We start from the raw sequence: 15,605 nt of genomic DNA, 5'->3' as shown, positions 1-15,605 counted from the left end.
GCAGGGCCTGGAGCTCTCAGCTGTTACAACTTTAGCAGCCATGGTGACCAGAGCCTTGGCTCCCTTTGAATTGCTGCCAGAACACTGTTCTGTGTGGATCTGTGGGCTCATGAGAGGTTGGGGCAGGTGTGGAAGATTCAGAGTGGGCAGTGTCTGAGGAGCATGGGGAGTGCTAAGTGCTAGCTACTCTCAGCCTCGCCCACATCTTGCCAGGCAGCCCACAGTGGCTGTCTATTCTGCTGGACATGTTATGTGTATGTCTCAGGATAGTTATATTAATACCCAACAAGAAACTACTTTGGATATATATCTTTTTGCCAGAGTGGTGACACATAGGAGAACATATATAGGCAGGTGCTCTCACTTTGTCTTGAATTGATATGCAAATATAGAATGAACTGGTGCCAAACCTGCAAAATCCCACGTTAGGAGGCCAATCGGCCAGAGTAAATTCTTAAATATAACACCAGAAGTTACTGTCATCTCATTTGCTGACTCCATAGCTAAATTAAATTTATCCATTGAGTGTCCTCTGCATATTCCCATTGATGGGATGCTCAGCCAGCACAGCCTGAATGGTAAAATGCTACTATGGGTAGCTGTGCCAATATACAAGTGCCTCTTCTGACCCCTACCCTGTTTTGGACTTCGGATATCCTAGAGGAAGGGTTTAAAAGAAGCAGGGCTGTAGGTTTTCGTAGGCCAAATTTGGCTCTGTTTCCAGCCAAGCTGGCCAGAAAAAAGCAAGATTCAGCTTCTGTGTCAGGCACATGACTACAGAGAGGTAAGTGTCTGAAAAAGAAGAAAAGATCTGGAACAGAGACTGACTTTGTTGCCAGAGCTGTGCTGTTATAGAGGAATTTGATTGTTGTACTGAAGAAATATGTGCAGCCCTCTCTTTATACCTTCAATGATAAAAAGAAAGTTCATCTTCTGTGATTCTTCTGAGATGTTAGATTTGATGTAAGAATGCAGTGCTTCAAGCCAATCCACTTGGATATTATTTATTGGAAACCAGTTGTCCAATTTTTTTTTTAACCGATGTGAGTTATCATTGGACAGATGAATTTCAGAAGTTATTTCATGGAGTTAATACAATTCAGTTCAAAATCTCTCCCCCAGCAGCTCACGTGCTTCATATCTATGCAGAAATCAGTCACCTGTTGAAAAAGGTTTCCTCTACTATAGTGAAATGCAGTAGATTACGGAGAAATGGTGAGGTTTTACTTGTTATCTTCTGAGTCTCCCCAAAGATGAGGTCCTTTGTTGTGTTTTGTATTTAACAAGATTACACACCTATATAGAGAAAGTTTACTTGTGCATGTTGCCTTTAACTTCTGTAATACCTACCTCCAGGGTCGGTTTGCAGCTCTGGTCTTAAGACACACATTTTCACATATATTGGATCATGTCATTGGAAATACCTGTGTTTTGTTATTGTAGAGGTTTATTTTCAGCATAAGGTTCTCTTTTGAGTTCTTCCCAGCACATAAAGTGTTTACAAAATATTTGTGTGTTACAGCAGCATGTTAGGAAGGCAGGGGATTATGTATAGCCATACCTAGACCACTGATTAATAAAAACGTCATCCGTAGTCTATGCAGACTGAAGGATGCCTACTACTACTACATCCAAGGAAGGGCTCTTACTTCATATATGTAAAATATTTTCACTGTCAGTCTGCAATTACAGTTAAATGGGGAAACATCATGTCCACTGTTTCCTGTAAGCTGGGTGCTTGGTGGTCGACTCAGGAGAGATTCAGGTGCTGCCCAGCTGATTAGCAGAGAGTCTGCAGCCTCCCACAGTGGGCACCATGTATTTCTATTGGTAGCACATGCCTTGGTTTGCATAACAACATTTATTCTGCACACATTGGAACATTGGTTCTGTCTAAACCATACACAAATGATTCATTTTATAGGTGCCTGCAGTGATGCTTTAGCTCACCCTGGCAGGGAAAGAGTTGAAAGCAGGCCAGAGGGAGCCTGAGCAAACCCAACCAATCAGGGCCTTCAGGTTTTATTTCCCTGTGTAGTAGGTAGCACCTTGTGTGGAGCAGTGCTGGGCAGGCCCAGGGATCCTGGAGAGAAGCTCCTGCCTGATCGGTGAGCCTTGGTACAAGGGCAGAGTAGGTGAATGGGTTATGGGGGAGTGGCCCAGGGAATAGGAGTTGTCAAGGGGAGAGAAATAGGGCAAGAGATGGCTGTCACCAGCTGGTCCCTGGGTTGGAACCCAGAGTAGTGAGTGGGCCTGGGTTCCCTCCTCTTCCCCTTTGCATCTCACCTGGCCACATTAGAGTGTGGTTTATACAGACTGTCTTTGAGACAGGCTGCTAAACTGTGGGGCTTTAGTTTGACTGCTCAGGCAGGTGTGAGGAATGAGGACTGCTGATACCTGGGCAAAACAGAGTCTGAAGAGGATGTCACAGTCCAAGGAGTGACACGGGTCCCAGCCAGCGGGTAGAAACAGTGGAGCAGAGAGCAGCACTGTGACAGGTGAGATACCAGCCAAAAGGAAGTGCACTCTAACAAACTGAGCTAATTCCCGACATGACCAGCAGGAGGTGATGTGGGGTGCGTTGACCCTGCTACAGAGCCACGTTGGACTCAGTGGTGGAGAGAGTTTTTCTGCTAGAGCACATCTGTGGATCCATTTATTTTGATATATATATCTCCTTCACTGGTACCAAGACAGTTGATTCTTCTCTTTTGTTGTGGGGTCTGTTGGCATCAGTCACTACTGTGACTCCTTATACTTGTCTTAAGATGAGAGTTCTTCAGCACTTGTTAGCAAAATTACAAAAGCAACTTTAGATGCTGCATCAAAAATATTAATTCCACAAGTATTAATGGTGTCAGTGACATGAAATGCCACTTGTTCAACTGTGGTGCAACTGTTGATGAAAGCATTTCCAATGTGATCACCAGATCCTGTCTGTGTTGATATGAATCATGAACCTTCTAATTGTGAGATCCAAGCAGACATAAAAAAGATGAAAGATGACAAGATCACAGGCCTTGGAATCCCTGCCGAGATAGTCAAACAGGGAGGTCTATCCTTTCTGTTGTGCCTGTATTTCCTCATTCTGATGATATGATGAGAGGGAACCATACCTAGCAAGTTCAGAGATGCCATCAAAATGACCCTCTTTAAGAAGGGTGACAGAATGGGCTGCGTAAACTAACAAGGGATCTCCTTGCTTTTCAACCACAGGTAAAATTTTCACCCAAGTGCTTCTGAGACATCTCCTTCCTTTGGCAGCAGAAGTTCTTCTGGATTCACAATGTCAGGTTGAGGAATGACTAATATATGATCTCTTCTGCCCACCTAATACAAGAGAAATGTTGGGAACAACATCAGACTGTGTATATGGCATTCTTTGATTTGACTAAAGGATTTGACTCGGTCAACTGTGAGGCTCTCTGGAAGATCCTGTGACAGTCTGGTTGTCTTGCAAAGTTCATCAACATCATATACCTCTTACATGACAACATGCAGGCTGTGATACTCAACAATGGCAACACAACTGAACCAATTAACAGAAGGACTGGAGTCAAAACAGGGTAGTGACAGCACCTATACCATTTAATATCTTCCTGGCAACAATACTCCAGATTATTGGAGACAACTTCCCAAGTGTAGTCAAAATAACCTACAGGATGGAGACTTCAGAGCCACGATCAAAACCATAACATCAGTGGTAGAACTCCAGTATGCCAACAATGCAGAGGTCAGTGCTACCTTGGAAGATGGTTTCCTAGCAATCATTGTTTTTGCTGTGGCCTACCACAGGTTGGGACTGACTCTCAATACACAAAGACCAAAGTTCCCTTTCAGCCAACATGCACCATACCGTTACCCAAACCCACCATCACGGTGAATGACTGAGTGGTGGAAAATGTCAGCAGCTCCCTTTATCTCAGAAATTATCTGTGCAACAATGCTGACATTGATGATGAAATTCACCACTGAATTTCTAATGCAGCTTATGGATTCTTATGTAGGCGAGTCTTTGACCATGACATCAAGACACAGACCAAGATAGATGAAGCTTGAACTCCCTAAAGACATCTAAAAGATCTGGAGAAATTCCACCCAAGGTATCTGAGGAGAATACTAGGCATCATGTGGCAGAACATATGTGCCAATGTTCGTATCCTTGCAGAGGCTGATGCCTGCAGCATTGAGGCAATAATTACCCATATGCACCAATGATGGTGTGGTCATGTGGTAAGTGCCTGACACTTGTCTGCCTAAAGAGATCTTCTGCGCTCAGCTCATGGCTGGGGCAGGGTCTCATGGTGGGCAGAGGGGAAGTGCTATCAAGAAGCCCTTAAGAACACTTTAATAAAGTGCGGCATTGATGCTGACCCTGGGAGAGGCAGGTTGAGGATCAGGTAACCTGGAGGACTGCCATCAGGAGTGGTCCCCAATACTTTGAGGTTAAGTATCATCTCTGAGAAGAAAACCAGAGAGCCCGAGGTAAGGAGTGGGCCTGGGCCCACATCAGCGTTGCTGGTGCCAGTGGAGACAAAGACCTTGTGCAGCCATTGCCGCTGTTCCTTGCCAGAACTGACCCGATTTCTCACCTTCAAACTCATCGGTTATAGGTGTCCAAGGGGAAATCTTGCTGCACATGGGGGGGCTCCTAAGGTTCATCTCGCAGCCTTATCAGTATTATCATGTATCTAGATGGAAGTTCAGTTTTCCTAATGAGATGGCTAAGGGAATTTTAAAAGGTCCTAATAATTGATAACCTTCAACAGAAACTCTTGTGCCCTCCCAGGATCTGAATGTAGCACCAGCACAATTAATGAGACTTCTCTTTGTCCTTTTGGGGGTTGTTCTTCATTTCATCTATCAATAAAAGCGGTGTTTGTAATACATTCACTGAAGTGAGATGCATAAGTGACTTGCATGCAATAATGGCTGATCCCACATTCTCTGTACTTCATAAGAATAAGGCGATTCTTTGCATTCATCCTAAGTTTTTACCAAAAATAGCCTCTGATTTTTCACATAAATCAATAAAAATTTCCCTCCATGCCTGATACTCATGATAGGGAAACTAAATTACACACACTGTGTGTGAGGAGACTTCATCTTTTAATTTTGACAAGACTAAATAGTTCAGTCTTCAGAACTGTTTGTAGCTTATGCGCCCCTCCACACATACATACACACACAAAGGGAAAAGCTATTTCTGATCAGTCTCTAAATTAATTAGGTGTTTATGTTCATAAGGTGAATGGATTATCCATTCCTCAGGAATCAGAACTTTCACATAGATCAGAGGCATCTCGCATAGTTTTCTTTGGGTGTATTCCTCTGGTAGAGTATGTAGAATAGTAACCTGGTGTTCTTTCCACTGTTTACTAAACATTATACTTTAGATTTGAATTCAAGAGCAGATGCAAAGTTGACAGAGCAGTCCTGCACTCCTTATTTGAGTAGAATGCCAGGTCCCACTATTCTTGGTCAGAGTACTGCTTATTATTCTGTCCGTGGCAAGGAACAAATAAAGGTCACTTACCCATAACTGATGTTTCCAAGACAGACTCTACATTTCAACACTCCTCTGTATTACACTTTTCCCTACTACCTTGGAGGCTCCTGCTTACCAAAGGGCTTGGGCGTCAGAACTGTGACAATAGTATGCCATGCTCCTTTTAAACCCTTGCCTTAGAAAGTCTGGATTTCAGTGAAGAGGGGCAAAGAAAGCATGTGTCTTATACCAACCACTACCATTAGTAGAATATTACCATGTAGGCTCCACTGGTCAGAGCATCTTGTGAGATGAAAAAGGGTTAAGAGTCCATGCTGAAGAATCTCAGCCACAGGTAAGTAATCTGTATTTGGATATCTTTCTGAAAAAAGGGTGTTTTTGTTCACCCACTAGTTACTGGGCTTGATTCAGAAATTGCTAGGTAATATTCTCAGGCCAATGCTGCATAGACAATTGGTGTAGGTGCACAAAAGGTTGTTTTTCTGGTTTCAAAATCTGTGAACCTGTTGAATTACCATTACTGTCATTAGTTACTCTTTTTTCTCTAGTTTCAATAATTTTTTTTTAAATGCTTAACACAATGTTCCTAGCAAAAGTGTGCTGTCTTGTTCATTAAAATGCAAAAATGGACCTGATCATAAAGTGCTTCCACTTCTATATTTTGCTTAATAGATTTGGAATATGAAGACAACTGAATGCTCCAACACTTTCAAATCTCTTGGTAGCACTGCTGGAACAGACATCACCGTGAATAGCGTAGTTCTGCTGCCTAAAAATCCAGAACACTTTGTTGTTTGCAACAGATCAAACACAGTAGTCATTATGAACATGCAAGGACAAGTATGTGATCAAAGAGTGTCCCTTTGATGCAGCTAAGGGGTTAACAAGCATTAGAATTGGGAAGAGATTTGTGACCTTTCCAAGCTGTGTATTGGGTGAAGACCTGATTACTCCCTTTAATGAGGAGTGGGCATGCTGGTGGGGGAGCATGCTGAGATTTTAGTAAGAGGTCAAAGGCTGCACTTTTCTGTAGATGGGGTGCAAAGTCTGGGATGGTGGCTGGGTGCAGAAGGAAGCTCAGGGTAAGAGATGGGAGTGCACTATAGGGTGTGCGGTCTGAGAGTGCTTGGGTGGAGGGGGTTGTGACCTGGGGCAGGGGATTGGGGTGGAGGGTGCAGAAGGGAATATGAGTTCAGGAGAGTACTCTGGACTGGGGGAGGGATGTAAGATGGAGTGCATGGTCTGGGAGGGAGCTGGGATGTAGGAGGGGGACTATGAGCAGCTCCCATACATCAGCACTCTAAGGCAGGCTTCCCCACCTGCCAGCAGGCACAGATCACCTGCCTTTTCTGTGCTGTCCCACTCCCCAGGAAAATCTCTCTCCACCTATTGGCCAGTTCTAGCCAATGTGAGCTGAGAAACTGTGTGGCACTGCCCCGCTCCTTCCAGCAAATTATCTCAGCTCCCATTGGCTGGTTTTTGGCTAATAGGAGCAGAGAGATGTTTCTCGGGCTGGGGGCAGCACGCAAAGCTCTCCCCCAGCGGGGGGTCTGGATTAAACGGCCTGGTGGGCTGGATCCATCCCTGGGCTGTATTTTGCCTGCCCCTGCTTTTGTGGAAACTGCTGGGTGCTCTGATCTTCTGATAATCAGGTTTATTATTTAGGCAGTTAAGTTCATGATGTGAGTATCTACTAGAAGCTAACCTTGTTAGCCTGGCATGTGCTGCCACATGTCAATCCACTGAACCTTTTTTCATTTTTATAGATTGTAAGAAGCTTCAGCTCTGGTAAGAGAGAAGGTGGAGACTTTGTGTGCTGTGCCCTTTCACCACGTGGTGAATGGATATACTGTGTGGGGGAAGACTTTGTGTTGTACTGTTTTAGCACAGTAACTGGCAAGCTGGAGAGAACTCTGACAGTGAGTACTTACCATAAGCTATTTGAGAGTAAACTCAAGGCAGAATCCGTGCTGTCTCTTTTAGAATGTTCATGTAAACTTGAATTCCATAGTGACCACTTCCTCCCATGACAAATACCCTCTGAGTTCTAGTGTTAATATTAAAAATGAAAATGAGCTTTAGCTAGAATGTAGTCCTTGTAATCCTTGAAAGATTTTTTAAATAGTCATTGTGAGTGTATACTGTGGTTTAACCCTGCACTCTCCACAGGTCAATGGGACTGAAAGTGTTCGTGTTTGCACAATTTTCTTTTAGTTTAAAACTTCACGGATGTGACTCTTCCTGTTTGTATTTTGAGTGGCTTAATTCCATATAAAGACTCTTGTTGGGGGTGGATATTGAGATGTAGACAGCATTAGCTGTTGTAGACCCACACATGAGGTGGACGGGGGAAATCAGATCAAACCAAATTAAAGAACAATTGATTTATGAATGGCATTGTAGTATAAGGTGTGACCACACCAGGAAATCTGTTGTTGTTTTATTAGATGCTAGACTCAAAGGGCCAGAAGGAACTATCATGATCATCTAGTCTGACCTTCTGTATATTATATGCCACAGAATCTCAGCCACCCACTCTTTTAATAGATATCTTACAACTGCCTGAGCTATTGAAGTCCTCAAATCATATTTTTTTAAAGACTTCCAAGTTATGGAGTTTAAAAATCTGCAAGTGGCCTGTGTCCTCAGGATCTCTGCCAGTCAGACCTGGAAGAAGATTCCTTCCCATCCCCTGACACAGTTGTCAGTTAAATCCTGACCACATGGGAAGACCCAGCAGCTGGCACATGAGAGAGAATTCACTGTAGTAACTCAGAGTCCTTCCCATTGCTGCCCAATGGAGGTATTTGCCACTAGTAGTTGCAGATTGGCTCTATGCCATGGTAAGCAGTCCTAGTATACTCTCTCCTCCATAATCTTATCAAGCTGCATCTTGAAGCCAATGAGGTTTTTTGCCTCCCACTACACCCCTTGGATGGCTGTTCCAGAACTTCCCTCTGATGGTTAGAAACCTTAGTCTAATTTTAAGCCTAAGGTTGATGATGACCACTTCAGAACCATTTGTTCTGGGGCCCATGCTGATGTTAAATTAAAATAACTTCTCTCCCTATATGATATTGATTCCTCTGATGTACTTAGGATAGCTCTCGGAGACTACTGTCTCCCCTCAGTCTTCTTTTGGTTAGACTAAACAAGTTGAGCTCTTTGAATTTCCTTTTACTAGGCAGAGTTTCTATTCCTTGGATCATCCTTTCTTTGCTTATGTTCCAGTTTGAATTCATTTTTCTTAAATGTGGGAGACCAGAATTCCAGTGTGTTCCAGATGAGGTCTCACCAGTGCCTTGCATAATGGTACCAACGCTTCCCTGTCTCTGCTGTCCTAGGTTGAAAATACTTGTGAATGATGACAGTATCCCAATAATACCTATGGTCCTAAAGTACTGATGTGCACTCTGAACCTTTACATATTTTTTCATTGTCTTTGATTAAGACTATGGTTTGGCTGGAGGTGATGTGCAGAGATGACTTGCATTCATTTATCTTCTGTTCATACTATAGGTTCATGAAAAGGATGTCATTGGAATCGCTCACCATCCTCATCAGAACTTGATTGCTACCTACAGTGAAGATGGCCTCTTGAAACTCTGGAAACCATAACTTTGTTTTTAACCAGCTTTGGAGTATGCTTCTTAGATGAAGGGCTCTTGCATTCATGCTTTTTGAGTACACAACGTGAATGTATATTTTTTCCTCAATGTTCAGTTCAGGAGCCCTGACAGCTTTTTCAGTACTTAGTCTAAATTAGTTGTATAATGTCAGTGGATAGAACTCTTTCCTTAACCCTGCATCTGGGTAGCTAGAGCAGTTTAATTGCTGTAGCAATGATTACTCTGTCTTCTGAAGTCTTTATTTCATTTGTGGTGTTTTTAAAGGTAGATGGAAAAACCACCATCAATTTATAAATGGTTGACTTGTTGAAATGTCTAGCAGATGGCTCACTTATTTCTTTGAGAATGAGAATGGAATAGACAGGAGGAGAGGGTCACCACCTTAGCAAAGGTGGATTCTTTGTGGAAAACAACTATTGACCCTAACTTACCTTGCTTTTTAGTACTGAAGTACTCTAATACAATGGGGTTTTCTGCTGTATTTATGTCATACCAGCTATCTAACTTTGATCCTCATTAAATGAAGCATTCTTCTGCCTTCTACACAAAAGATCCACCCCTTGGTGTCTTGTATGACAAGAAGTTGCATGTATGGGCTTTGTTTCCAGCAGAGACCTGTATAATTGCATTCTGACTACCGTAGAAAATAGGTTCGAGCTGACCTGATGAGAAGATCAATACAGGGTTCGGCATACGTTTTTAATATGAGCTTTTGTTTTTGTTCTTTCATGCACCCATATTTGCATGACTCTCTAGTGCACTATTTCCTGCTCTCATCTTTTGTACTGGAAGCTGTATCACTAAAGGAAGGCATGGAATCAGGCTAACTGCCCTATAATTTGTAGGCAGTAGGCCCAGTTCAGACTGTTTAATGTGATAGGTGATATTATTGTGACTGCAGTTCTCACGTATAAACTGGTGATGAACCCTGTAGAATTATTACAGTGGCTTTTTCTATCATGCTGAGCAATGAGAAGATGAACAGAAGAATTTAATCATGAACAACTATCCTAGCTGTAAGAGGGCCTATTCATTAACACTGTAATGTTTAGTTCATGTTAATTTAGATGGTTCTGCATTAAAAATAGTTTTTACTTCATCAGGCATAGCAATAAATCAATATTTTAGACAGTGGAAATAGTATTTCACATGAGCACATGACATGGATTTTTATGTTTCCACCTTGTCCTTTGCATTTTTGACCATAGCTGTATGTCGAGCGGCTCACCTGAGACCCATATTCCTGCCTGAATTTATATTGTAGACAAGACCACACTCCACCCATGTGGCAGAGGGGTAGTTCACAATTAATTCTACAATGTGTATCTATCAAGTGAATTGCATATACTAGGTTAGAGCCCATTCACTGGGCTTGGAGAGAGGTAACGAAGCCACTGCTAGAATTCACTAGCCTCCACAGGTGCTGGCAAGTCCCTGTCATAAAGCACAGTAAGGATGCAGCATGACACACAGATTTTCCTCTCTTAAATATCTTGATCTTCTTTAAGGGTCCCCATGGGTACCCCACTTTTAGGTGCATCAGTGCCGCCATGCCCAGTGACTGAAGATTTGTATGTAGCAGTGGTTCCCCTGCCCCCCAGCTGCCCTCCCGTGCAGAGCACAGGCATGAGATGCTTGTGGCACTTACTGCACGTGTGGGTGGCTGGTTCCTCAAGTTTTCTGTTCACCTTTGGCTGCGGTGGCAAGAGCAATCCTGCCCTCAGTCACCTGAAGGGGGGGGGAAAGAAGCAGCCACCCAAAATCAGAACAACTTATCTTAAATATTTAAGAACTGAATACAACACAAGAACAAGAAGACAAGGAGGGAGAGCTATGGACGTGGCTTCTCCCAAGCAGCCCTAGCCGCTTTTAGCGGCTTCGTTCCATAATGCAGCCAGTCTCGTCAGTTTCGCTCATGCCCAGCTCGCTGGGTTTTAAAAAGTGCTCTGTTTGTGGCTTCTCCATTTCAGTTTCTGATGGCCACTCTGTGCACACGCTGTCTGGGTCAACACAACATGGAAAGCTGCCTGCACTGTGGGAATTGACAAAATGGCCCAGGAGATCGAGGCTACAGCAGCTCTGTGTCTGGCGGATGGAGCAGATTCTCACACCTATGGACCACAACTCCCACCTCAGGCATAGCCAGCAGAGGGTTGAGGCTACTGACAGGGCTTTGATTGGGAGAAGCCCTAGAGATAAGGGGAACGCCCTTGGACTTAAAAAGAGGTCTCTCACTTCCTGGAGATAAGTATCCCCAATGGTGAAATGGACCAGCTCCAAGCACTGCTCTGCCACCCTCCGTGCTTTTAAGGGGGCATCCTCGAGTGGTTCATCAAAAAGGCCACAGAAGGAGAGGGCTCGCCCCCCCCTCAAACAATACAGAGCCACCCTCTGTGCCCCACAGAATAAGCTGGCAAAGAGAAAGCAAACACCATTTTCTGTGAACATTACACCGGTGCCAGCAGCTGCTAATGTTGACAAGCTGGCCCTGGCAAAGCACACTCCTGGTGTGGAGAAAATACAGGGTGTGGAGAAAATAAATTTATTCCTCGCAACACAAGAACCATAGGTCACCAAATGAAATTAATAGGCAGCAGGTTTAAAACAAACAATAGGAAATATTTTTTCACACAATGCACAGTTAACCTGTGGAACTCCTTGCTGGAGAAAGTGAAAACCAAGACTACAGCAGAGTTTAAAAAAGAGCTAGATAAATTCATGGGGGATAGGTCCATCAATGGGTATTAGCCAGGATGGACATGGACAATGTCCCTAGCCTCTGTTTGCAAGAGACTGGAAATCAGCAACAGGGAATTGATCACTTGATTGTTACCTGTTCTCTTCGTTCCCCCTGGGGCACCTGGCATTGGCCACTGTCAGAAGACAGGATACTGGGCTAGATGGACCTATGGTCTGACCCAGTATAGTGGCTGTTCTTATGTTCCTATGAATGCGCTTAGTGGAGCTACAGCTGCTTCTGTTCTCTTGGTACTGGCAGTGCAAGGGGTTAGGATTAGGGTAGCGATGCACCCTCTGCCATTTATGCTGCCGTATACCACCACAGGGGATTCTCTTTTCACCACGCGCTCCCCTGCTTAGTGAAGGCTCTTTACATGGCTCAAGGCATTCACGTTCACTCACTCCAGCTTCTGATTCAGCACGGTCCTCTGATGCAGACAATGAAATTTCTCCTCACAGAAAAGTGGGGAAATCTTCATCCAAGCCAGTACAATTAAAACAGTGGCAACAGCAGTGGGTGCCCCCACCCAGCTGGCCTTATTGGGATCCTCGGGGGGCTTTTTGACACCAGCCACTTCCCCAAGCCATTACCTCAACGTCTGCTGACAAACAGACCCGGACCCCCAAGTATTTGGTCACTGGACAGGTCAGAGATTTCAGAGTTGAAATCTGTATCACTAGAGGAAGCTATGGAATCAGATAATTGAATTCCCCACTCCCATTACAGTTCTCTCCCTCATCGTCCTCCACAGGCTCGACAACGCAACCCTCCACCTCCCTCTTGCGTTAAGACTCCAGGACTTTCCAAGATCTCTTCAGCATGGGCTGAGACAGGTTCAAGATATCCCTCTTGACCCCCAGGGATGCACATCGCAAGCTGACTAATCCTACACTCGTCCACCCAGAACAGAGTGGCAATACCAATTAACAAAGCCCTTCTAAATCCAACCAGGCTTCTCTGGAACACTCCAGCCACCAGTCCACCCACATTGAAGAGGCTGGATCAAAAATATGATATGGCCTCAGGGGGGGCATGTGAATAGCTCTTCTCCCACCCATCTTCTAACTCGTTGATAATAGAGACTGTGAATCAGAGGGGTAGACAACAGAAAACCAGATTCACCGCTGGAGCCAGAGAATGGAAAAGGCTGGATGTGATAGGGGAAAAAGTCATACTCCTCAACCAGCCTACAGTTTTGTATTTCCAATTATATGGCAGTACTTGCAAAATACACATTCCACATCTTTGACCAACTTCACACCTTTATTGAAAGAATTTCAGATAACAAAAGAGATCAATACAAAGGTCCTATGAGAGATGGCTCACTCATTACCCAGACAGCTTTACAATCAGCTCTGGATGCAGCGGGTACCACTGCTAGATCCCTAGCATCATGCAGCAGGTGCCCTGACTACAACTGTCCAGTTTTCCTAGGAATGTTTAAACCACTGTTGAGGATCTTTCCTTCCATGTCTCTATTCTTCACTGAAAGCACAAACAAGATACTTCACTCCCTCAAAGATTCATGGCTCACCTTACGTACTCTAGACAGCCAAATGGCTGCTGCAAAACTTAACTAAATGGTCTGTTTATAAGTACAAACCATCTCCATTCAGCAACACATTATAACAGACATCATCAGAAAATACTGAGGAGAGACAAACCACAGAGCAGTCTCTGACTCAGCAGGCTCCAGCCCATCAGTTTTGAAAATTTCATCAAGAGTCAAACAGCACTCATAACTTGTGGGCCCCTGGCCAAACTGCACACTGCTTTCTACCCCGCATGGCAAGCTGTCTCCAAGATCTGTATTATCAGACAATATACACTACCTGAAGGATTCACCTCTGACACTGCTTTGTAGTCACCTAAAGGTGGAATACCCACAGGGACCCTTGAAGAAGGAGAGGTTACTCACCCTGTGCAGCAGCTGGAGTTCTTTGAGATGATGATCTGTGGGTGCTCCACACACCCTCTGCTTTGGATTCCTGATTTGGCTTCTAGCTTGGAGGAGAACTGAGGACCCACCATCTCGAGCACAGGGTGAGTAACCTCTCCTTCAGCTACATTATTTAATGTAATATTAGCTAGTGTAAATATTAGCCCCAGAACTTTTAAAATACAAAATTACCAAGTATAGAGGTAGGAAATTTAATCACTGTCTATGGTCAGACAAGGTCAAGGATACTACAGACTGGGAGTGCATGAAGAGTGGGTGTATGAATGATTAGGACAGTGGGTCTCCCTGATCTCATTTTAGTTGTCATGTAATAATAAATTTAAAAAAAAAACATTTGTAAAATCACGTTTCCTTGACAATTTCAGTGCGTTCTTTGGTAGAGATGGATGCTTGATCTCTAAGTGGTCCCTCCTTTGAAGGGCTACACCTATGTAACTGGATCTTGTGCCAGCTACTGCTGCAGCCTGTTTGGATTGTTTCAGTAACTGAGAAGCAGGTGAAGGATGGACCTTTATGTTTGGTGAAAATGACATCACTAGTGACATTAGAACTATTACTGTAGCTGAGCGTGTCCTCTCACCAAATGAGATGCAGTATGAAAATATGCAGTCCCTGCTTTAATGAGCCTATGGTGACTGTAGCAATGCAAGGAACAAGCTGGGAGGGGAAGCAGGTAGGAAGTGACTCACACAAGGTCCCGTAAGTAGTTAATGACAGCTGAGACTAGAATGCAATTGAAATCCAGTCCCATCACATACCTATCAGATCTCTTCTGCCAGGCCACCCCCATCTAGTTGTCAGGAAGTAGAGTTAATAGGAGGATGTGTGATCGGAATAGCCTGCACCCTGAAGGAGCTTGATTCTGTTAATGGAGGATTCTGAAAGGCTTGCATTTACTGTGGTGATTGAATGAGATTCTGTAATTTACAAAGGTTGCAGTATTGGACTCCTTGTCTTCTCATGGCACATCCCACAGATGGGATGGGGAATTCTCTCCTCAAAGGTAGTATGATACATAGCTAAGAGATTGTCTCAAATGTGGGGAAATGAGTGTACTGCACCCCAACCCACCACTCTGTAGAAGCATGTAGCTGCTGGCATTAGGTTGGGGGGAGGGGATCGTTATGTTGGGTATACTGTGAGATTGTAACAAGTTGTGAAGTGCACCACATGGTGAAAGGTTGCTGAGCACTGCATTAAAACATGGATGGAAGCTACAAGTGTGAGCATCATTGGACATTAGTATGTATTCTGGAAAGGCTAGCTGGATATTTTCAGTGTGAGGGGAAAAGAAATCACTTGCTGTCCCGTGGGGGTGCTAAGTACCACATGTTCCTTGTAAGCTGTGCTGTTGTGGCATTACTGAGATTCAAATACGAGACTCAGCAACGAAGGGTCCCGTGGCACCTTATAGACTAACAAAAGTTTTGAGCATGCTTATGCTCAAAACTTTTGTTAGTCTATAAGGTGCCACAGCAGCCTTCGTTGCTGTTACAGATCCAGCCTAACACAGCTACCCCTCCGATATAAATACTAGACTGCTGCTTAGCAGAGCACTCGCCCCTAGAAACGAGTCTAGTTGTAGGGAACAAAAATTTATTGCACAGCTGGCTGAAAAAAATTCCCATGGAGAGAGACTATTAGTTTTTCTTTGACATTAAGCAGTACACAAGAGAAGTGAGTGAACAGTTCCTGTGTAGTCAGCACAGCATTTCCTGGCTACTAAAGTATGTTTGACTAGTTGACCTGTTACACCCTAACCAGCCA

The 15,605-nt window shown here is 44.0% G+C and overlaps 1 protein-coding gene across 2 annotated transcripts in view; it reads left to right on the top strand.

The window, feature by feature from the left end:
- SMU1 (SMU1 DNA replication regulator and spliceosomal factor) overlaps nucleotides 1-15,148 on the top strand; it is a 49,139-nt gene extending 33,991 nt beyond the window's left edge. The window contains exons 10-12 of one of the 2 annotated variants that reach the window (XM_074994477.1): nucleotides 6,182-6,349; nucleotides 7,276-7,428; nucleotides 9,029-15,148. In XM_074994477.1, coding sequence (XP_074850578.1) covers nucleotides 6,182-6,349; nucleotides 7,276-7,428; nucleotides 9,029-9,127 — 420 coding nt within the window. In that variant the 3' untranslated portion in view covers nucleotides 9,128-15,148. The remainder of the gene's footprint in view (nucleotides 1-6,181; nucleotides 6,350-7,275; nucleotides 7,429-9,028) is intronic. The other variant, XM_074994478.1, reaches the window with a different exon arrangement.
- Nucleotides 15,149-15,605: the final 457 nt, after the last annotated feature.

The sequence above is a fragment of the Carettochelys insculpta genome, chromosome 5 (assembly GCF_033958435.1).
Source record: "Carettochelys insculpta isolate YL-2023 chromosome 5, ASM3395843v1, whole genome shotgun sequence".
NCBI classification, from domain to species: Eukaryota; Metazoa; Chordata; order Testudines; family Carettochelyidae; genus Carettochelys; species Carettochelys insculpta.
This window is presented reverse-complemented; position numbering and strand designations above follow the sequence as displayed.